Genomic DNA, 22,230 nt, shown 5'->3' with positions numbered 1-22,230 from the left:
GAAAATTTGATTTAAGCATTTCACCAACAAATGCGCAACAATGCTCTCACAATGCTAGTAATTACTGGTATCAGTTTTGATACAGCTATGAGTTGATCATGATGAGTACTCCTATTTTTCAGGTGTTTCTTCTCTGGAAGTGAAGTTCTCCCACAACCCCATCGCAACTGGAGAAAATGTGACACTGGAAATCCTTCCCCCAACTCGTATAGAAATCGGGACTTGGAGTCATGAAACTGATGTGATCGTGCTATGGTTTCCAAATAACCCACCACAAGTATCTGACAATTACGTTGGCAGACTCACATTCGATGCTTCAACTGGGACGTTGATTCTAAAAAATGTAACGTTGGAAGATTCTGGAAGTTACATCATACAAGGACTGTCCCCATCACTTCGTGCCAGCGCAACTTTGTCTGTTCAAGGTAAGCATTTTAACACTACAATCTACACTACAATGGAAAAAGATGACATGCCAACTTTGCTGACCAAAACAGAACAGTAATATTAATGGCACGGCTACAAATATTTACCCAAAGCTTACTGACATTTTCCTTTGAGCCATACATAATGCCTTTGGAAGTGGCTCGGCCTCTATACAGCAGTGACAGCCTATTAATTTCTACTAGCTTTAGAAAAGAATAAATAAGACCGAGCATCCAATGAACATGGGTGTAGTTCCCATAAAAGGCAATGATGCACTTTCCTTTTACATTTGTAAAAAAAAAAAAAAAAAAAAAAATCATTTCAAAATAATGCCCATATTGGGTCCTGTGAATTTAAATATACTAAAATGAATATTTAATTAAATGCTTAATTAATCATTAATTAATATTTCCTATTAGAAGTATGACTGATAATATCTGTGAGCTACTCTTAGAGGGCTACAATACAGCAGGTTTTCTACCTTTTTTAAAACAGTAAAAGGCTCAGAACAGGGAGAGAAGGAGAGAGGGAAAATAAACTAATTTATACAGCAGTAGCACTGTGTGATGGGTAGATATACTGGACTCACAACCAGACTGTGGTAGGTTCAAATCCCATGTGATGTACATTTTACCATTGAGTAAACTACTTAATTTGTCTGACTAAACCTCCAGGCATAAATGGATATTATGTCAAGTATGACACATTTAGGTTGCCCTGATTAACAGCATCTGCTAGCCAAATACATAACGTTCAGTGAGCAGAGCAATGCTTTCATTCTGACGGTTAAACACCTGGCTAAGTACTAGGCTGGAACAAAAGCCTGCGAAACTACGGTTGAATATCAAGGATGAAAACTTGATGTCAGCGGCGCAAACACTGTGGTGCTCCTTCTCTCTTTTCAATCTCTAGAGCCAGTTTCCGACGTGAGAGTGAGTGCCAATGACACCAATTTGGTGGAATTCAATGACACCGTCAGTCTGACGTGCTCCGCCTCCGGCTCCTCCCTCTCTTACCGATGGCATAATGGAAACACTGACATCACAGCCAGTGAGCGCATTCAGCTGAGTGATAACAACAAGACTCTCACCATATCCAGTGTGTTGAGGTCTGACCAGGGGCCTCTGTACTGCACTGTGTCCAACGGCATCAGTAATGGTACAAGCCAGCCCGTCCTCCTCAATATCAGCTGTAAGTTTCATATTCAGATTACTATATTGTATGACAAAAAATACGGTCTTCTTGCTCAAACTTTCACCAGCAATGAAATGGCCACAGAAATGCTCGAGTCATTTCGTTGACATGAAATCAGAATTGTGAGCAATGTAGACAAAGACTGCACAAAACATGTTTTTTGACTGTAAGTACTATCATTAATAACATTAGTAAACTTTAGTCAATTAGTGGCAGCGTCTTCATGTGACTGTACAAGTCACTGACAAGGGGCTGTTTTTCCATGTGGTACATTGGCACCTCCTGTTTTTGTTACCAAAAACTGCTTATTGTACTGTTTGACATTATCAACATTTTCTTTCTTTATAGATGGCCCCAGTAATCTTAAACTGACTCCAAACCCATCTAAGCCAGTCTACAGGGCAGAATCAGATTTGGTTCTACGCTGCTCTGCAGATTCAAACCCTCCTGCCTATTATTCCTGGGCATTTCAGGGAGCACTCATTAACCAAAAGGGCCCAGACCTTAGACTGGACAATGTTCAACAGAGTCAGAGTGGGAACTACACCTGCTGGGCCCACAATGATGTAACCCTCAGGTATGCTAGTGTAACTACATGGATAAACATCATAGGTAAGAAAGATATCTTTAATACATGTTTGATCTGTTGGTGAAAACCATAAATGAATCACAAAGATTCAAACAATGTTTTCAGTTGCGCCTCACACATGGGTTTCCATTTGCTTGTACAGAGCCAATATCAGAGATAGGTGTAAATGCCTCTGGGAAACAACCGATATTGAACGAACCTTTCACTCTGAGCTGTGAAGTATCAGGACCAGCAGACTCCATTCTGTGGCTGAAGGATGGCTCGTTCCTACCAGTCAATAACAGAACAACCTTCTCTGTGGACAACAGCACAGTCACATTCAACCCAGTGCAGCTCTCTGATGATGGAGACTATCAGTGTGAAGCTTACAATGCAGTGAGCAATGGAACTAGCCCCAAACACCAAGTACTGGTCAACTGTGAGTATTCAGAGAAGCCTGATTGTCACCCAGGAGACTGTACTGTACTAGGATAGGATTGGGTTGAGGTTTCATCACTGTCCTGTGTATTACAGATGGACCAGAGCAGCCAGTCATCACTGGACCCTCTTTAGCAGTGACAGGATCAACTGTGACCTTCAACTGCACTGCTACCTCTCGGCCACCCAGTCAGTACAGCTGGTACTTCAATGGCACTCGGGTGGCGGAGAGTTCAGTGTATGAAACAGGCCCACTGACCTCAGCCGGTCACAGGACGTACACCTGTATGGCCTTCAACTCTGTGACTGGCAGGAACAGCACTGCAACAAAGGAGCTCAATGTTATCTGTGAGTCAGATTTTGATCTGCCAGTGGCTTCATTTACAGCATTCAGAGTCAAGAGCCAAAGAGATTTTATTTTCAGCCCTTTCATATGCAGCATACAGTAGGGTTGAAATAACATTTCCCTGGGACCCATGGTGCTACATTCAATACAACTGAATAAATACACAAGACAATATCATCCCCAGTCCTTACACTGGAAATCAAGCTTTTCTGACTGTGCAACTGCAAAGTAACATACGGATAATTCTCAAAACAGATCTACTGTCATGATTAAGGCTATGCTCTGCAGTTAAACATACACTTCCTATTAAGCCATACTCAAAACCTGCCTCATTGCACACGCTTCATATTTATTTTTCCTGTTGTTTAACTCAAGACCAAATGTATATCTCACTTCACAGCCCCTGTATCCCCAGTCACAGTCAGTCCAAGTACGTCATTCCCAACACTGTCCTCCAGCCTCACTCTGACCTGTGATGTCACTGGTGCTGCTAACGCAATTCACTGGCTGAAAGACGGCCAAATCCTCGTCCCGGACAACAGAACAACCTTCTCTGTGGACAACAGCACAGTCACCTTCAACCCAGTGCAGCTCTCTGATGATGGAGACTATCAGTGTGAGGCTTTCAATGCAGTGAGCAATGGAACTAGCCCAAAATACCAAGTGCTGGTCAACTGTAAGTATTCAGAGAAGCCTGATTGTAACCCAGGAGACTATACTGTACTAGGATAAGATGGGGTTGAGGTTTCATCACTGTCCTGTGTATTACAGATGGACCAGAGGAGCCAGTCATCACTGGACCCTCTTTAGCAGTGACAGGATCAACTGTGACCTTCAACTGCACTGCTACCTCTCGGCCACCCAGTCAGTACAGCTGGTACTTCAATGGCACTCGGGTGGCAGAGAGTTCAGTGTATCAAACTGGCCCACTGACCTCAGCCGGTCACAGGACATACACCTGTATGGCCTTCAACTCTGTGACTGGCAGGAACAGCACTGCAACAAAGGAGCTCAATGTTATCTGTGAGTCAGATTTTGATCTGCCAATGGTTTCGTTTACACCATTCATCCCCAGTCCTTACATTTGAAACCAAGCTTTTCTGACTGTGCAACTGCAAAGTAACATACGGATAATTCTCAAAACAGATCTACTGTCATGATTAAGGCTGTGCTATGCAGTAAAACATACGCCTCCTATTAAGCCGTACTCAAAACCTTCCTTAATGCAAATGCTTCAAAATTTGTTTTTTCTGTTGTTTAACTCAAGACCAAATGTATATCTCACTTCACAGCCCCTGTATCCCCAGTCACAGTCAGTCCAAGTACGCCATTCCCAACACTGTCCTCCAGCCTCACTCTGACCTGTGATGTCACTGGTGCTGCTAACGCAATTCACTGGCTGAAAGACGGCCAAATCCTCGTCCCGGACAACAGAACAACCTTCTCTGTGGACAACAGCACAGTCACCTTCAACCCAGTGCAGCTCTCTGATGATGGAAGCTATCAGTGTGAAGCTTTCAATGCAGTGAGCAATGGAACTAGCCCAAAATACCAAGTGCTGGTCAACTGTAAGTATTCAGAGAAGCCTGACTGTAACCCAGGAGACTGTACTGTACTAGGATAAGATGGGGTTGAGGTTTCATCACTGTCCTGTGTATTACAGATGGACCAGAGGAGCCAGTCATCACTGGACCCTCTTTAGCAGTGACAGGATCAACTGTGACCTTCAACTGCACTGCTACCTCTCGGCCACCCAGTCAGTACAGCTGGTACTTCAATGGCACTCGGGTGGCAGAGAGTTCAGTGTATCAAACTGGCCCACTGACCTCAGCCGGTCACAGGACATACACCTGTATGGCCTTCAACTCTGTGACTGGCAGGAACAGCACTGCAACAAAGCAGCTCAATGTCATCCGTGAGTCAGATTCTGATATACTAATGGCATCATTTACAGCATTTATCTTCAGTCCTTGTACTTGAACCTAAACTTTTCTGACTGTGTAACTGCAAAGTGACATTTGTATAATCCCCAAAACTGATCTACGGTCATGATTAAGGTTGTGCTATGCAGTAAACATATGCCTCCTATTAAGCCATACTCACAAGCTGCCTCAATGCACATGCTTCAAAATTTGTTTTTTCTGTTGTCTAACTCAAGACCAAATGTATATCTCACTTCACAGCCCCTGTATCCCCAGTCACAGTCAGTCCAAGTACGTCATTCCCAACACTGTCCTCCAGCCTCACTCTGACCTGTGATGTCACTGGTGCTGCTAACTCAATTCGCTGGCTGAAAGACGGCCAAATCCTGGTCCCAGACAACAGAACAACCTTCTCTGTGGACAACAGCACAGTCACATTCAACCCAGTGCAGCTCTCTGATGATGGAAGCTATCAGTGTGAAGCTTTCAATGCAGTGAGCAATGGGTTCAGCCCCAACTACCAAGTACTGGTCAACTGTGAGTATTCAGAGAAGCCTGACTGTAACCCAGGAGACTGTACTGTACTGGGATAGGATTGGGTTGAGGTTTCATCATTGACCTGTGTATTACAGATGGACCAGAGGAGCCAGTCATCACTGGACCCTCCTTAGCAGAGACAGGATCAACTGTGACCTTCAATTGCACTGCTACCTCTCGGCCACCCAGTCAGTACAGCTGGTACTTCAACGGCACTCGGGTGGCAGAGAGTTCAGTGTATGAAACTGGCCCACTGACCTCAGCCAGTCAGGGAACGTACACCTGTATGGCTTTCAACTCTGTGACTGGCAGGAACAGCAGTGCTGTGAAAGAGCTTACTGTCATTGGTGAGTTAAGGGCTTGTAATAGCCCAGTGTTTATTATGTAAAGTGAATAATTTGTTCATCAGTTGCAAAACATTTTAAGTCCTTTAATATTGTGTATTTTTGGTAAATAAAGTTAATGGCAAGGCTAATTTGTTGAATCAATTTGTTGAATTGATGACAACACAAATAACAAGAAGAAAAGTTTGAGGACAAACCTTAAGTTGGCTTAAATAAGCGTAGCCCTGTTGGTAGCTGGTAGGTACAAGCTTTATTTGTGGCTGCTGTAGCAGGCCCATTGTGACGTCAGCTGCACATGTTAGAATATTCAGATTTGGAATGTTCTATCCATGTCAGTCGATGAGAATTTTTTCAGTGTAAAACAGTAAATAAAAAAGGAACAAAAGCATGTTTCTGATCACCTTATAAAAACACTTTCTCTTTGTCTTCACAGCTCCCATATCTTCAGTGATGGTTATACCAAGCTCATCAATACCGATACTGTCGTTCAACCTAACTCTAACTTGTGATGTCTCTGGTGTCTTCAATTCCATTTATTGGATGAAGGATGGTCATGTCTTCTCTGAGAATGAGAACAGGACCTTCTCTGTGGACAACAGCTCAGTGTCTTTCAATCCAGTCCAGATATTAGATGATGGAATCTATCAGTGTGTTGCTTCAAACTCCTTCAGTGAGAAAACCAGCCCTGGATATAAACTGCTGGTCAGCTGTAAGTATTCACAGCATGATGTGCTTCCTTTTTTCAAAGAGGAGTCAATACTGCCCATGAATTTTCATTTCAGTAGAATTATGCTTCATTTACATGCAAAGAATGCAATGGATTCAGTTGAACTACCAATGCCTGTTTTAATAGCTACTGGTAAATAATAAATAAGCTCTCAATAAATGTTATAACTGTCACCACAGGACTGATACACGAATATCACACTGACTGTTTCCAGTAATACTTTTAAAGGTTATTCAGGAATAAGGACAAAACCCACACTGTCAGTGTCTACCTGTGTGGACTACAACATCATTGAGACATACACAGCCACAGTAAAAGCAAGTTTAATAAGCCTGTTAAAGCTTCTCCCCTACCTCTCTTTGCAGATGGGCCAGACACCCCAGTGATTCAAGGCCCCCACAGCGTGAAGGCAGGCTTCCGAGTCACACTGACCTGCACTGCCTTTTCCCAACCTCCCAGCCATTACTTCTGGAAATTTAACAACAACACAGACATCCTGTCCACTACCAATGTGCTGACCATGACCGCCTCAGTGTCGAGTGCAGGCCATTACACATGTGTGTCCAGGAATCCTCTGACCAACGTCACAGCTACGGCTACCTTTAGGCTAGATGTCACAGGTGAGCGATCCCAACAGCTTTGATAAGTCGAGTCTTTCCCACTTTTGACCCTGATGACAGGGATGGTCAGTGTGGAAAGTGCCCCTGCTGGGCTGGTCAGTCACTAAAGCATTGTCTCTTCTCTCTCTCTCCTGCCCTACCCAGAACCCTCTGCTGCCCCTGGGCTGCTGTCCAGCAGAGGGCTGAGCCTCACAGCTTTGCTGGGGCTCTCTGTCCCACTACTGACCAACTGGCTGTCCCACTGAGACCTCCACAGTAAATACACCTGCCATTTCAAGTTATCTCTTGCCTCCAGCTGTATAAGCCAGCACATCTCTCCACTGAACTCTATTTCTCATCCAGATACAAAGAAGACATGAAATGAATTGACTTCCTTGGATAGATGTTGTTCCACTCTACTTTAACATGGGTTCTTGTACTGTGTTTTTTTTCCCTTGGTTTCAGTGTTCTTTAGGCATATTTGAATGTACATATATATTAATTTATTTCAGGCATGCAAATCCTTCTAAATGAGATGAGGTTATGGATGACATTGATGGGGGGACAGCCAATGTGCAAGCACCTCATTGCCTTTTTATTTTTAATTTAATGTTTAATGTTATTCACCATTAAATATTGGTTACGCTCTCTTCCTTGTCTCTAAAACCAGTGACACTCATTGCTCCTTCTCTTAAATTAAATGAGATGGTTTCGCTGACAATCATAATCTTTAGCCATTGTGTGCATTCGGTACCCAGGTTTACTACATTACAGGATTCCCAATAATTGTACTTACAGCTGTTTTTTGTCATTTGCTTCTCCCCTTTAAAACCATGTTAGATGGCTTCATGCTGCACAAAATTCCCACTGTCCCTTCCTATGCTGTCAATAATACAGACATGATACTCAATATTACTGACTTAAAATATTGCTGCCTAATTTATGAGTGTGACTAGTCAGTCTTGTGGTATGAGATTTTACTCTCCTGACAAGCATTATAAAAACAGAAAACAAGATGGCAAATCTAAATGTGAGACATTATTTAGATATGGGTGGGCTTTCCAATGTCTTGGAATATGCCATTATATTCACAAAATATTAGGAAACAAATCATGTATACACCCATGCATACAATACATAACTGTATAGATAAATGCTGATACAGTTTCAAAGCCGTGAATTTCCAGCCAAATTTCATTAAAAAAAACGAAAACATAATGAAATTCTGCATATTTTTTGCTGTGCAAATAATAATGTCCAGATCCAGTGTCAGAGATCTTCCTGCATATTAATCTTTGTTTAGAAAGCTATAGCTACTATATATACATGTGTGTGTGTGTATATAAGTATATCTCTGTATCTCCACCTGTCCACATGTAGGTTTTTAACTAAGACAACAAAATCCAAAATATTCATTTTAAGGCTGCACTGACATCAGTTAATCTCTCTCCTTATTCTTAAATGACACATAACTGTTGTAAATCAATAAATGCTGTTTGTAACATCCCTGCCCGAGTCTGAATTCTGTAAATTTCATATACTTAATTTTTTTTGTTGTTACTTAATTTTCATTTCCTGAACATTGGCTCCAAACTGGCTTTGTTCCATCAAGGATAGGGTTGGGCACGTCAGCCAGGGTTTGTCCTCAGTGTAGACAAACAACCCCTGTGATCATTCAGGTGCCCGCAGTTTGCCTGTATAAAGGTGCATATGAAGTGTCTTCCTCTGACTCATAGGATTTCTCTGGGTGTTCCTGGGTTTGCCTTTGGTAACCACTGATAGGTTATCATAGGTTATCAGACTCAGAACACTACTCATCTCTGGAGGTGGGTCTAACCTGGTAAATTTCCAGGTCTGCTTCAGTGTAAAAGGAGAACTCGGGATTCATTATTTTCATAAGGTATACTCACTTTTGGACCCACATCTGTCTATTATTGGTTGCCCCTACACTCAGGGCCAGCCCCAGGCATAAGCAGTATAAACAGGTGCCAACATTCATCACCTGAAGCGTTTTTTAGTATTTATTGGTAAGGCAGTTGCGCCCTGCCTTTGGGTAAAAGTGTGTTTGTGTGTGTGTATGGGGGAGGGCTCAAGGTAAAGCCCCTTGGGAGACAGCAGAACCTCAAATAGGACCTGCCCCACAAATACTCACAGTTCCTGCCAGGAATGACATCAGAAAAGCTCTCTCTAAATTGCATTCAGATTTGCATTATATTTTAACTAACAGAGTCTACTGAGAAAACCTTTAGGCCACTGTATTTTTCTCAGTCATACAGGTGCACATTTTAAGATGCAGAATTGTGCAACAAATATCAACATAAATATATCTAGTTCAGAGTCCTGAAATGTATAACTAAAATATAAAATGCTATTGTGCTGATTGGTTTTAAGAAATGGACCAGACCTGAAGTTACAGGTGTGCCGTTTCATGACCATTTTAAAGAGCGATGCTGAAGAACTGAAAAACATGGTGGAGTTGGACATACAGCAAACGTGTGTGGCTGACAGACTGTTCATGTGTGAACTACCGCACAGCTGTGGCCTACAGTTGAAGGTGAAGGTGAAGTTGAGGGTTTTTGAAAGGACTGTGCTCTTTCTATGTCTATCTATGTAATTGAACTATGAAACTAAACTGTGAAAAACACAGGATGTAGATTTGTTACAGTACCTGAGGGACCACACAGTACTGAAAGGTGACACTGGTACCACGTGGGAGAGGATTAAGTCTTATTTGTTTTATACAGGGGGGGGGGGGTCTGTGATTTTTAACTGTATGCTCAGGGATGGGTACTGTTGTTTTAATTGTTTCCAAGTAAATCACCACCCGCAAGATTTCCCAATAATGAGGATGCAATTATATTTAGGTGGCAGAAGGTTTATAAAGTTTGGACGAAAAATTAAATTCGTGAGCAGAAGCAGAAAAATAGATGATTTTTAATAATGAGTTACACGAATTCTTAAATAAGGACACAAAACAGTTACAGTTCGCCATCTATTGGAGATGATGGAGCATGCACGCGCGCGCACACAAATATGCTATGAAATTAGCATGGATACTGAATTTAGTCTACCTGGCTGCTTTGTACATGGGCGTATTTCTCACTATTTTTACGCAACTGACAACGTAATGGAGGTCTAGGCCAATTTTAACGGTCTCCTTTGGGTGTTTGAGCATAACCACATCCATATAAGTTCCTTACACACTATTCAAGTATTCTTTCAACACTTGAATAGTGACAATATTATTAATACATATATATTTACAGATAGGCATGTTTTTTTAAAGATTTAATCCCTTAGACATCAATGTTTGATTTCGTTACTGCCTACGTCATCCCACCTACGTCAGTCTCTGTAGCCAGACAAGCGCCAGATTTGTTGAGCACGGGCTAGCTAAGGAAACAAAAATGTTTCAAGAATTAATATACATGTACGGGCTATTCCATCTGTTGGGATTGGCAGGACAAAGTCATTTGCGACTTGCATAAGAGCGCAGGACAAGAAGAAAAAGGAAGAATGTTAGAGAAGCATTTTTTCGAGCGTTGGCTCGCTGTTACCAAAACATCAACCACGTCCTCCATTGATGACGTATTTTCCTGTTACGTCCTTGTCGGGGATGCATCAGGACGGATCAGCGTTTACACCACAAAAGAAATGTGGTCAAAAGCGTCCCAGACCACCTCGGCCAGTGGTTTGAGTGATCGGATCACAATGCGTCTTGGTGGTAGTTTACACTTGTATTTAGCGTTGTCCACTTGTGATCCGATCGCCAAAGACGCATTTTAAAACCAACTGTAAACGGGGCCTAAATTTAGCATTCATTTAGCATAAATGTAGCAGGGCTGCATATGTGATATCATTGACCCCGACATATATCACCTTACACATACGTAGACAGCCACAATACCAAACAGCTGTATTAAAAGTTTCGCAACCATCCTCCCTCAAGTCGAACATTTACCGCTCACTGTAGCCCACAAGAAACCAGGCATAACACCGAGTTGTAGCCTAAAGATACCGTCTACGTTTGATAGTAGATAGGCCTACAGTAGATAATAAACCAAACCACATCACACGCTCATAGCTAGGAGACACACGAATCGCTTTAGCGTGAAATCAGACCATCTCAGCTTCCCAACTGCTCGTACACGATCAACATTAGCTTGAGTTAATAATAGCAGCAAGCACTCACCATAGCATCACTTCTGAACGAAATACATCTTTTCTTCTTTCTTGATGAAACGAAGAATCACCTCGGAGTGCAGTTTCTTTTTGTCCTTCATAAAAGCATGAATGAAACGCTACTTTCCATATTAAGTGGAGGCCGATGCCGACAGCCGTGTTTGTCCAGCTTTGTTTTGCTGTAGGCCTACGTCCTTACCTGTACGTAAAGATCCGCTCAACAGAAGCGGTGGTTAGCAGAACAGACAAAACTAGACGCAATGTGGGGCGCAGTAATAACTAAATTACCCTGACAAATAATTTTGATAATAATCATCATTTACTGTGTTCTACCTTATAATTTATTGTGACACTATCGTGATCGATAAGGAGTGAATGCTAAGTGGGGGGGATTCGCTTTTTAATCGTACGATAATAATATACAGAATGGGTGTACGTCATTGCATTTTTGTTTTATGTTGCTAGATAGCTTGCTGCACATCTCCTTTGTCATCCAAAGTATTTAAGTTCGTTTCAGTTGTTAATAACGTAACGTTGTTGGCTAATTACAAAGCTTAAGTAATGCAGTGTAGCTAAACAACTAGCCAGCCAAATATTAACTGCAAAAAAGCTAAACGTTAGGTACTTGAAGCGTGAGAAAACCACCATACTATAGTATAGGCTATGGTTCGCTAGGGTTTTGTGGTGCCTATCCTCCGGGTTTGGGCCAGAGGGACCAAGGGCCTTCCTCCACACTTCGGTGCCTTCTGGAAATAAATAAGAGTTCTTACAGAGTCTGATGTAATTAAGCTTTTGGTTTATTGCATACGGTGATCAGTCATATACAGCAAACCGGGTTGGTCCGCGGAGCAACAGGTTACAATGCATTCGCAAGCATATCCCCAAGCATTCTGCCCCCCCCCTCCTGCATCCATCCTGTATGCCTTTTCTCACTCCTCCCATCTCAGACCCCAACTTCCGACTCCTCCCAGGCTCCCCCTTCAAGATCACTCCATCTTCCATTTTATACACCATTATTTGTATTTATTTAAGGGTCAAATAACTCAGTTAGCCAGACAGCGGTGCTGCAGACTGTAAAAAGGCACACAGATATCTATGTGCCATAAGCTACAAGGTTAGGCCTTAAAACAAAGGGTTAATGTAAGAACTAGGCCCCGTCTGGACACGGCCCAGGAGATGGGCCAGAAGAACTGAACCCTGCAAAGGGGGGCCATTAGCTCAGCACTACTATGATGGGCAACTATGACAAATTGCAGTAAATCCACATACAGTTTGCAAGCATTTTGTCAGTAGATGTCAGCTAGGCCAATGCAGGCAATCAGCTGTTATTTTCTAGCTGTATACCTCATAAAAGAAAATATAAAACTAAAATGGGATGCATATGTTAAAGGGGCAAAAACAGGCTGACATGCTGTAGGGGCATGTCAAGGGGAGGAGATACAATAAGCGAAGGTGGCATGACTATGAGTCAGAGGAAAAAGATACAATAAGCGTAGACCGTAAACCAATAGGAGAAGAGAAGGGAAAAAAGATACAATAAGCGTAGACTAGGAACCAATAGGAGAAGAGAAGGCATGACTATGAAACAACAACATAGCGCACAAAGGTTCTGGGGTGACGTCCAAGGAGGGGCAATGCTGAAGGCAGTGTTCCTTCTTCAAGGTTGCATACCCTGGCATCAACTGTCCTGCAATAGCTTTCAAATACTTATAACCTAGAATAACCCCTGGCCTTACCCAAACCCATGATCATACAGAATCACAGCATATTAATAACAGTACTTAATGCTTTTCCAATAGCGGCACTTTAATCAATACTATCATTAAATGTTTATTCATTGTAGTGCTTATGTAGTAAATCAACAATTTCATGTAATGCTTATTATTGTAGTACTTAATATAATGCCTTTCATTAATAACAGTGCTTTAGTGCATACTAGTGCTTTAGGCCTCACGTAAGGCCTCACATTCTCCACCACATTTCCCCCCTTTGTGACTTAAAAGTCACACCAATCAAGTATCCCTACGTCTGTTGTCAGAGTCCGTCTGGCCTGGTAGCAAGACGCCACCAGAAAGCCACAGCGATCATCGAGACGATGACTATCGCTTAGAGGGAGGTCTAACAGCAGAGGAAAGCACAGTGTGGAAAACATCCCCTCCCCAATTGGCTGGGAGTGGGTAAAAGCCACTCTGTGCTACTGTCCCTACAGTAAAACAATGAATGTCAATAACAGTATGTAACATGAGCCTGCCAGCAGTCGAACCTCACTCTTAAGTTTGCCGAGCATGGTTACATCAATAATGGGACCAACCACGGCATAAAAGTATCATCAATTTCATCAATCACAATTATAAAATCATCTGAATTATTAAGTTATAAAAGCAGCTTCAGCAGAGTCAGCTCCCCGTCCATGGCTCGCCTGGGCGTTGGACCAGTGGTCAGAGGAGAGGTTACCAGCACTTCACTCTGCCGTTGCTGATCATGATTCTTCTTTGGCAGTGATTCAAAAATAATTATGTGTAAGCAATCATCTAGCTGCCATAGGTCAGGGAGCATTAGGCTCCTGTGTATGGTTATCAGCTTCTGTCTTCGTGTGAGTACATAGTCAGTGTAAGTGTATGTGTAAGGGTGTAGTTTCTTCAGCTCAGGCGTTTTGTGCACCGTTGAGAGCCACCACTGTGGAGAGGTTGCTAGCACTTACGACGCACAGTGGTTTGGAGGTTTTAGGTGAGCATCAGCCAATATGCTTGTTCCACTTCTGCCGTGCTACACTCCTCCACAGGATCGTCCTCGGGTAACAGCGGTTGGGGATCTGTAGCAATACTGAGACTCACAGGAAATTGTCCAGTTACAGCAGTTATCATCCTCTTAATCATTGAGTTCAGCAACGGAAACACACAGCAGGAGGCAACAGCCAATATCAATAGCACTAGTCCTAACACTACCCCAACCTTTATCATGTACGCCTTCCATGTGGACAAATTCAGCCAGTCCCACCACGACGATGGTTTTGCTTCTCCCAATGTGTTCCTAACATGTTCCTCTCTCAGCATTTCCAGTGCATTCAGTGCAGTAGTAATGTTACCCCCTTCTCCTGTGTGCATTGGAATAACCGTGCAACACTCCTCACCGATGCGCTCACACACTCCTTGCTCTTCAGCTAGCAACGTATCCAAAATAAATCGATTCTGTAGTGTCATGAGTGAGGTGGCGTGCAATTGTTCTTTTACCCCCAGCAAAGCCTGCACTGTGTAGTTAATAAACCTCTGCTGATTGTACCACAAGTAATTCACCCATTTTGCATTTCTAGTGGCCGTGGACCCTACGAGTGGACCATCCATAATGTAGCTTTCAGGTATTGCTCTATGCTCATACGGCACACCAACAGGTCCAATCCACTGTGATACCCATACATGCTCATCCTCCTTCCACGCCTCTCTCTTAACCCTCAAGGTCCGTCTAGCCAAGGCCACTGAGCTTAGTTGAATTACCATCAAACGCCCTGTTAGCGCAACCGGGGCACAAATACCTGTCCAATTCTGTTTCAGCACAGTAGCTACCTGCATACCTTTTCCACAATACCAAAATATGTCTGCTAGTGGGTATGTTCCCTCAAAGAAGTTTGGTACACTAAAGGAGACTTGTACTTCAGTTCCGTTGTCCATTGTACGGTTAGCTGTCCACCCATAACTAACAACTACTTCCTGACATCTGATGGGTGCTACTTTTGTTGTGGTACACACTCGGTTACCCTGTTTGTCCCACTCTCTACAGCTTAGCCATGGATCTGAGGTACTATTGGATCTCCCTAGTAGATAGTGACCTATTTCTCCCTCCAGGGTCTCGTGTCGCACAATACAAAATGGAAACACTGTGTCATCACGCACTTTAACCACAGGGGGTACTCCTACATTCTCCGCAGCCATCTGAACGAGCACTTCTGGAAATCTTTGTTTACACTCACTCATGTGTTTCGCCTCTCCGCCAATCTCAGGCCAGTTGGCCGAGTTTTTCACACGCAAAGCAGGTTCTCGCCATTGTCCTTTAGCCATAATCCACAGGATACAGTATAATCCACAAATTTTATCTCGCGTACAGTCCTTTTGTGTAAAAGGCAATGGTTTCACCTGGGGGCTTCGTCTGGCGTCTGTGTTATAACACGTTATGCATGTTTCCTGCGATACTTGTCTAGCTGAGAAGTTCATCCATTGATAAAACATGTTTGTCTGCCATTGTGAGGTGCTTTGTCTGCTCAGAGTTTGTAACAGTTCACCCAACTGACCTCCACTTATAGCTGAGGATGAGGCATGCACTGCTGGACATAACTCCATTAGTAGCAACATTAGTAAGTATACCCGGGGTGGCCCCCCTCCCCTTCTATAATGCCCCCTGTTAAAGCTCTTTGGCTCCTTGTTCTCCTGTTTCCCCTGCTTTCTCACCATCTCCTGAAGGTGGCGACGCTCCTGCTGCAGACATTCCTGCTCCTTCTTCTCCATCGCCATCGCTTTCTCCTGCTGCTTCCTCTGCTGTGTCATCCTCGTCAGCTCCGGGTTCCCCCCTTTGGTCATTATCCCCTTCTGGCACTGCTTCTTCATTCTGAGCTGCTCTTATGTCTTTCAAAGTTTGTCCGGGCTCAGGTGCCCTGCAACAATGAGTTAAGTGAAACCAAACAGTTTTACCTTCGACTTTAAGTGCAGTGGGCGTCGTAAGAACCACTTTAAAAGGTCCTTCACGCCTGGGCTCACTCCACTTCCGCTTGAAGCTTTTAATGTACACCCAGTCCCCAGGACGAATTTCTTGATGTTCTCCTGGGATGTTGCTTTCTCTTCCCTCAGTGGCCCCTTTCACCTGTTGGAAGATTGTCTTGTGTATTGCGGTTAGATGTTGGACATAGTGTGACAGTTCTTTTTCCAGCTGTTCAAGCGGTGGCCCATTATATGGGCCTCTCAAGTATGGCACTGGCATGGGCCTGCCAGTCAACATTTCATGTGGAGTGAGATGTGTACTTCTATTAGTCTGCATTCTCATGCTCATTAATGCCAAGGGCAATGCATCTACCCAATTAATATTGCCATCTGCACAAATTTTTGCTATTTTTGCCTTCAAAGTTCCATTTGCCCTTTCTACCATCCCTTGTGACTGCGGATGGTAGACACACCCAAACCTTTGCCTAATCCCCAACATTCTAGTCAGAATCTTCATCAACTCAGCCACAAAGTGCGGCCCATTGTCAGAGCTAAGTTTATCTGGGATCCCGAACCGTGGGAACACCTCCTTGCACAAAAACTTTGCCACCGACTTTGCATCTGGGCCGCTAGTCGGTACTGCCTCTACCCAGCGACTAAACCTGTCGATAACCACTAGCATATATCTTTTCCCCTGGACCCGTACAATCATATCTACATAGTCAATCATCAGGTGTCTAAAGGGTCCATCTGGTGCTGGAATGTGCCCAATGGGTGCTGAGAAGGCCTTTCTAATGTTGTACGTTACACACACCTCACACTCATACAATGCACGGTCTACCATGCTTGTCAGATATGGTGACCACCAAGCTTGTTGTATGCGCTTAATAACCTCCCCCCTTGCGCAATGATCTTGACCATGGGCATCTTGAATCAAAGTGCGAACTAGTGATGTGGGTGCAACAAAATGACCTGCTGGTCCTCTCCACAACCCCTTGTGTGGTCCCTCCTGAGTCTTCCTTGCCCCCCTTTTTATCCACATACTAATTTCATATATGCTTGCTGCTTGTTGGGCCTGAATAAGAGAGACTAAATCTGCTTCAGGAGGAGGTACATCCTCCGCTACCACTACTGGCATGGTGCCCCAGCCGCTACCTCCATTTCCTAATGCTACTTTTCGAGCTAATTCATCTGCCATGTTATTTCCCCTGGCTATTAAGGTGTCTGTTTTTTGGTGTGCTGGACATTTAACAATTGCTACTGCTGCTGGCAACTTCATGGCTTCTAATAAATCTGAAATGGCTTCCCCATGCATAATTGGTGTACCGTCTGCCCTACAAAACCCTCTCTGTTTCCAGATTGTACCATACACGTGACAAACGCCATAGGCATAGGCTGAATCCGTATAAATGTTAACACGCTTATCAGCTCCCATATGACAAGCGGCTGTTAAAGCCTTAATTTCTGCTAATTGTGCAGAGCATGGTTGTGCTACTCTTTCTCCCTGCACTTCAGTAAAGGTTGCCCCATCTGCGTTCAGCTGCACTATGCCGTACCCTGCCTGGTTCCCTTTCTCAACTCTAGTGCAGGACCCATCTACAAACAACGTCATGTCAGCCACAATGGGTTGATTATGCAAGTCCTCACGAGCCTTAAGAAAGACCTCTGTTTTTGGGACACATTCATGAGGACTCCCTTCAGTGGGCAAAATCATTCTGGTTGCTGGATTAACAGTTGTACATCTCTGAATGTTAATTTCAGGGGCTGAAAGGATTACCTCATAGCCAGTTTTCCTGGCTTGGGTCAGAACAAATCTTGTGCTGGTTAACAAGGCATGCAGCTGATGAGATGTATACAATGTTACTGGGTGCCCCATTGTTAATGTGGAGGCCTTCTGATAGGCAAACACAGCTGCTGGCAGACCCTGCTCCACTGGGTCTAATCTTGTGCTATAATAGGCTAATGGTTGTTTATTACCCGTAGGTGTGTCCTGCATTAATACTGCACTAGCAAAACCTGCACGTTCTGCCACGTACAGGTGGAAAGGTTTGCTGTAATTGGGATTTCCTAATGCTGGTGCTACTTGCATCTGATTTTTTAGTGCTTGAAAGGCATCTTCTGCCTCTCCTGTCCATTGCAGCTCTGCTGAGCTGTTATTCTGACCAGCTGCTCTAATTAGTGCTCGTAGGGGTGATGTAAGTATTGCATAATCACAAATCCATGGTCTGCTGTACCCCGCCATTCCTAAAAAAGAAAGCATGTGTCCTACTGTTTGGGGTTTTGGAGCTTTAGTAATGGCTTCTACCTGTGATGGGGCAATGTGTCTCTTGTCTCCACTCAATTGTCTGCCTAAATATTCTACCGTTTGCTGACAGAATTGTAACTTATCCCTACTAACCTTGTGACCTCCCTCTCCTAGGGCTGTCAATACTGCAATCGAATCTGCTTCACACTGTTCTTTTGTTGGGCTGCAAATTAATAAATCGTCTACATATTGGATCAATGTGCTGGTTAGATTTAAATGCTGCAAATCCTGTGCTAACACTCTGTTAAATACTGATGGGCTCTCGCAATATCCCTGTGGCAGTCGAGTGTAAGTGTACTGTTGGCCTAGGTATTTAAATGCAAAAAGGTACCGTGAATCTGGGTGAAATGGTACACTGAAAAATGCAGAACACAGATCAATCACTGTGTACCATCTAGTGTTAGGTGGAATGTTGGAAAGCAGTGTGTGTGGGTCTGGGACAATGGGTGTCTCTGCTTCTACAATGGCATTAATTGCTCTTAAATCATGTACCAATCGATATTCATTGGAGTGGGGCTTTTTAATTGGAAAAATTGGAGTATTGCATGGGCTCCTAGTTCTAATCAACACACCCGCCTGTAGGAGGCCTTCTATTGTAGGTTTAATGCCCTCTATTGCCTGCTGCCGGAGGGGATACTGTCTATGGTATGGTAAGTTAGTTCCTTTCTTTACTGTAATACGCACTGGCTGTGCGGACCTTACACACCCAACATCTGTTTTATGCTTTGACCACACATTTTCCGGCACTTGTTGCAGCAGGGCTTCATGTTCTGGCATGATGGGCAATTGCGTTGGTGCTTTTTCTTCTAGCAAAACCTTTTCTGCCACGACTTCGTCGAATGCCATTACAGAGATCCTAATAAATTGTCCATCCTGTGAAATGTGAATGCGCTTGTTCACAGTTGGTGTCCACTCCTGCACAGAAAGGGCTTGTCTAACCATGGGTCCCAATTCATGTGATTCATGCCCTTCTGCAATCAGTAACGTCACATGTGGGGTGGAGCCACGGACCTGAAACCACTGTTGTTGTGACAGGGGCTGCGGCATCTTCATCATTGCTGCTGCTCCTTGCGGTCCAATGTAAATGTCCTGACTTGCCATGTGGTATCGACGTCCATTAATCAGCTCGTCCCAACATTCTTCATAGTCCTCATCCATTTGGTATCTGTCATACTTAAGAGTGCAGTGTAATGGTAATCGGGGCTCTGCAGCGCTTCTGTATTGGGCTTGCACCCATGGCTTCCACATGTCCCACTCATGTCGCAGCATTGAATTGTTAAACGTGAGACGCAGCCAGTATACTTTGGCTTGCACAAATTTTTGATCGTCCATTATGGGCATCATTCCGTAATGTAATTCTTCCGGAATATCCACACAGATGCCATCTGGTGTACAGGCAATTTTGGCTTTCAGTGAACACAGTATGTCTCTTCCTAACAAATTAACTGGGGTTTGGTCTGAATAAAGTAACGGGGCAACTATGGTTTTTCCTGCTATTCGCATTGGAACTGGCTGTGTGAGTGGAATTATCTGTGGCTTACCCGAGAAGCCGACGGTCTTGACAGAAGAGGGGGAGAGGGGGAGATCAGAACCTGTTCTTCCAATACACGAGTAGGTTGCACCCGTGTCCACCATAAATTGATGCTCACGTTGATTAATGACCACTGGTATGGTAGGCTCATCTTGTGGTCTTGTTGAAACAACAGGCAACATCCCTCTCCTGTATAAAGAAACCGAACACAATAATCATAAGTGCATTTATCAGAGTATTTGTTTTTTTTTTTTTAATTTTATTTCATTTATTTATTTATTATTATTATTATTATTATTATTATTATTATTTTTTTATATATATAAGGTTGAGTGGGGAAGCCAGTCCATCAGCGTATGACAGGCTGACTGATTTTTTTTTTTTTTTTTTTTTTTATAATCCCCAATCTGCTGCCGGTCCGGTCCATTGGTTCTGCTGAAATGGTCCTGCCCCAGATCCAAACAGGTGGTGGTCCTGGCCATGGATTAATTGGGTCACTCTGCTTTTCTGTGTCCTGATTGCCCGCATCCCCAACAGGGCTGTCCTTGGTTGGGATAGCCTGGCTGCTGGCCTGCTAGGCCCAGTCTCCCGTCTTGTTGTCTCATTCCTCCCCTGAATCCTCCTCTACCTCTTCCTCGTCCTCTTCCTCGCTGAAATCCGCCTCCTGCTGTATGCATATGCACATGCGTGTGTAAGGGTTGTGCTTGTATGGCTGGAGTCATCTGTGTTGGTCCTGTAAGAGGTGGCACTTGAGAGTTTGTGTTATTTGTGGCTGCGGTACTTGCATCATATGCGGCGGCACTTGCATCATATGTGGCTGCATTGTTCATTACTTGCGGTGCTATTTGTGGTTGTGGTATCACTGTTTGTAGTGGTGCCATTAGTTGCATCACCGGTGGCTGCAGTGTCACTCCTGGCACTGTTTGTGGGTGCGGTGCTGCTGCCTGGATCACATGTGGTTGAGGTGCGTGCTGTACTTACTGGGGCTACAGTAGCCGGACTGGGCTCAGTTGAGTCGGTTGAGACCACTGGTGCTTGTACCATTTCCCTTGTCTTTCTTGGCTTTGGACAGCTCTCCGAGCTGAAACTGTGCAAATTTTTTGCTCAGTTGCTTGTCTTTTCCTCTTCCTCTTTCTTCACTTTCTCTTTCCGGTACTGGTCCACATGATGTATCACATGCTCTGAGAATGGTTGGCCAGTTAAAGGTCATCAGTCCCACAACTCCCTCCAGGCGCCTCTGCACCGGCTGTGGCATGCTTTCCTTCACCATCATTTTGACAGGTTTTCTGTTGTAGGGCTTGCATCCCAGGTGTCCCCTGTTTCTTCTTTCCATCTTCGTTGGAAATTGTGCAGAATTTTCGTACATTTTCCTCTTCCTTCAGTTCCTCTTCTTTCAGCTTTGATGGATCCATTTTAATTGGGAATTGTCGTCTCAGTTCTGCCCACACTTGTGCTCTGTGTCCCTCAAATCCTACGTGGTCCACTGCGTGCCCCAGCACCAACCCGTTCCATGTTGGCGGCTGTAAAGACTGCGTCAGTTACTTGTTTTCCTGCAACATGCATTAACAGGGCTTTGATGTCTCCAAGGGCCAGTCTGGTTCCCCCGGTGCTCTCTTCCAGGGCTGTGATCCACTTCTGAGCACCCGCGGTTGAGGTCCGGCAGGTCGTCCTGCCAGCCCTATCATGTCCATAAAATTGACCATGGTATGTATTGCGGCTGCCCCCCTTTCTGGACCAGGGGCATCTGCATCACTCTCGCTTCCTCATCACACCGCCTGTCTTCTGTTTCCTCCACACCTTTCTTCCCTTGCCTCCGAGATATTCTCCTGCCACTTCTTAACATCAGGGCGTCTAGTGCTTCAGCAGTTTCTCTTTCCATCCGGCTGATTTGTCGGTTGAGGCGTTTTTCATCATTCAGTAGCCTGTGCAGTGCCCTCTCCTTTCTCCTTGCTTCTTTCCGTCTGGCTCGGGCTTCATGTACTGATTCTATGGATAGTGTCCCATGCACCAGTCGCTTTCCTTTCGTGGTGGGTCGTCCCCTTCCTCTTCACTGGACAGACTCTCATCTTCATCCTCACTGCTTCCGCCAGCACTTTGTAAGCCTCTCTTTCTGGTGTGGGACAGCGGGGTTCTTCACGCTTTGCTGGAGACACATGCCGTGGTGTGGGGTGGCTACCTTCTTCACGCTTTGCTGGAGATGAATGCCGATGTGTGGGGTGGCTACCTTCTTTACGCTTTGCTGACAATGCATGTTGTTGCTTTTTCCCTTCCTCCATCACCACCCTTGCATACTCCTGTCGATCCTGTTCAGCATACGGGCACTCACCCACTTGCCTTGCCTCCTGCAACATCTCTGAATAAGAGACACCGGTTAATGACATGTCAGTTAGTGACCTGGTTGTTCTCACTGCTTGAGGTTCGGATTC

At 44.2% G+C, this 22,230-nt stretch overlaps 1 protein-coding gene across 1 annotated transcript; it reads left to right on the top strand.

The window, feature by feature from the left end:
* Positions 1 to 230: 230 nt before the first annotated feature.
* ceacam1 (CEA cell adhesion molecule 1) lies at positions 231 to 7,367 on the top strand. The gene is made up of 13 exons (XM_036538630.1): positions 231 to 241; positions 301 to 425; positions 1,339 to 1,617; positions 1,969 to 2,232; positions 2,352 to 2,627; positions 2,723 to 2,974; positions 3,373 to 3,648; positions 3,744 to 3,995; positions 4,265 to 4,540; positions 5,527 to 5,778; positions 6,209 to 6,484; positions 6,868 to 7,122; positions 7,267 to 7,367. The coding sequence occupies exons 1-13, from the start codon at positions 231 to 233 to the stop codon at positions 7,365 to 7,367; spliced, it is 2,895 nt and encodes a 964-aa protein (XP_036394523.1).
* The last annotated feature ends 14,863 nt before the right edge of the window (positions 7,368 to 22,230 follow it).

Source organism: Megalops cyprinoides, chromosome 10 (genome assembly GCF_013368585.1).
Source record: "Megalops cyprinoides isolate fMegCyp1 chromosome 10, fMegCyp1.pri, whole genome shotgun sequence".
NCBI classification, from domain to species: Eukaryota; Metazoa; Chordata; class Actinopteri; order Elopiformes; family Megalopidae; genus Megalops; species Megalops cyprinoides.
The sequence above is the reverse complement of the archived record's forward strand: the minus strand, read 5'-3'. Positions and strand labels throughout refer to the sequence as shown.

Bases quoted from the DNA above. Each gene is read 5' to 3' on its own strand.
- ceacam1 (XM_036538630.1), top strand. The intron at 2,233-2,351 runs GTAAGAAAGATA...TTGCTTGTACAG, and splicing joins TACATGGATAAACATCATAG to AGCCAATATCAGAGATAGGT. The intron at 2,975-3,372 runs GTGAGTCAGATT...CTCACTTCACAG, and splicing joins AAAGGAGCTCAATGTTATCT to CCCCTGTATCCCCAGTCACA.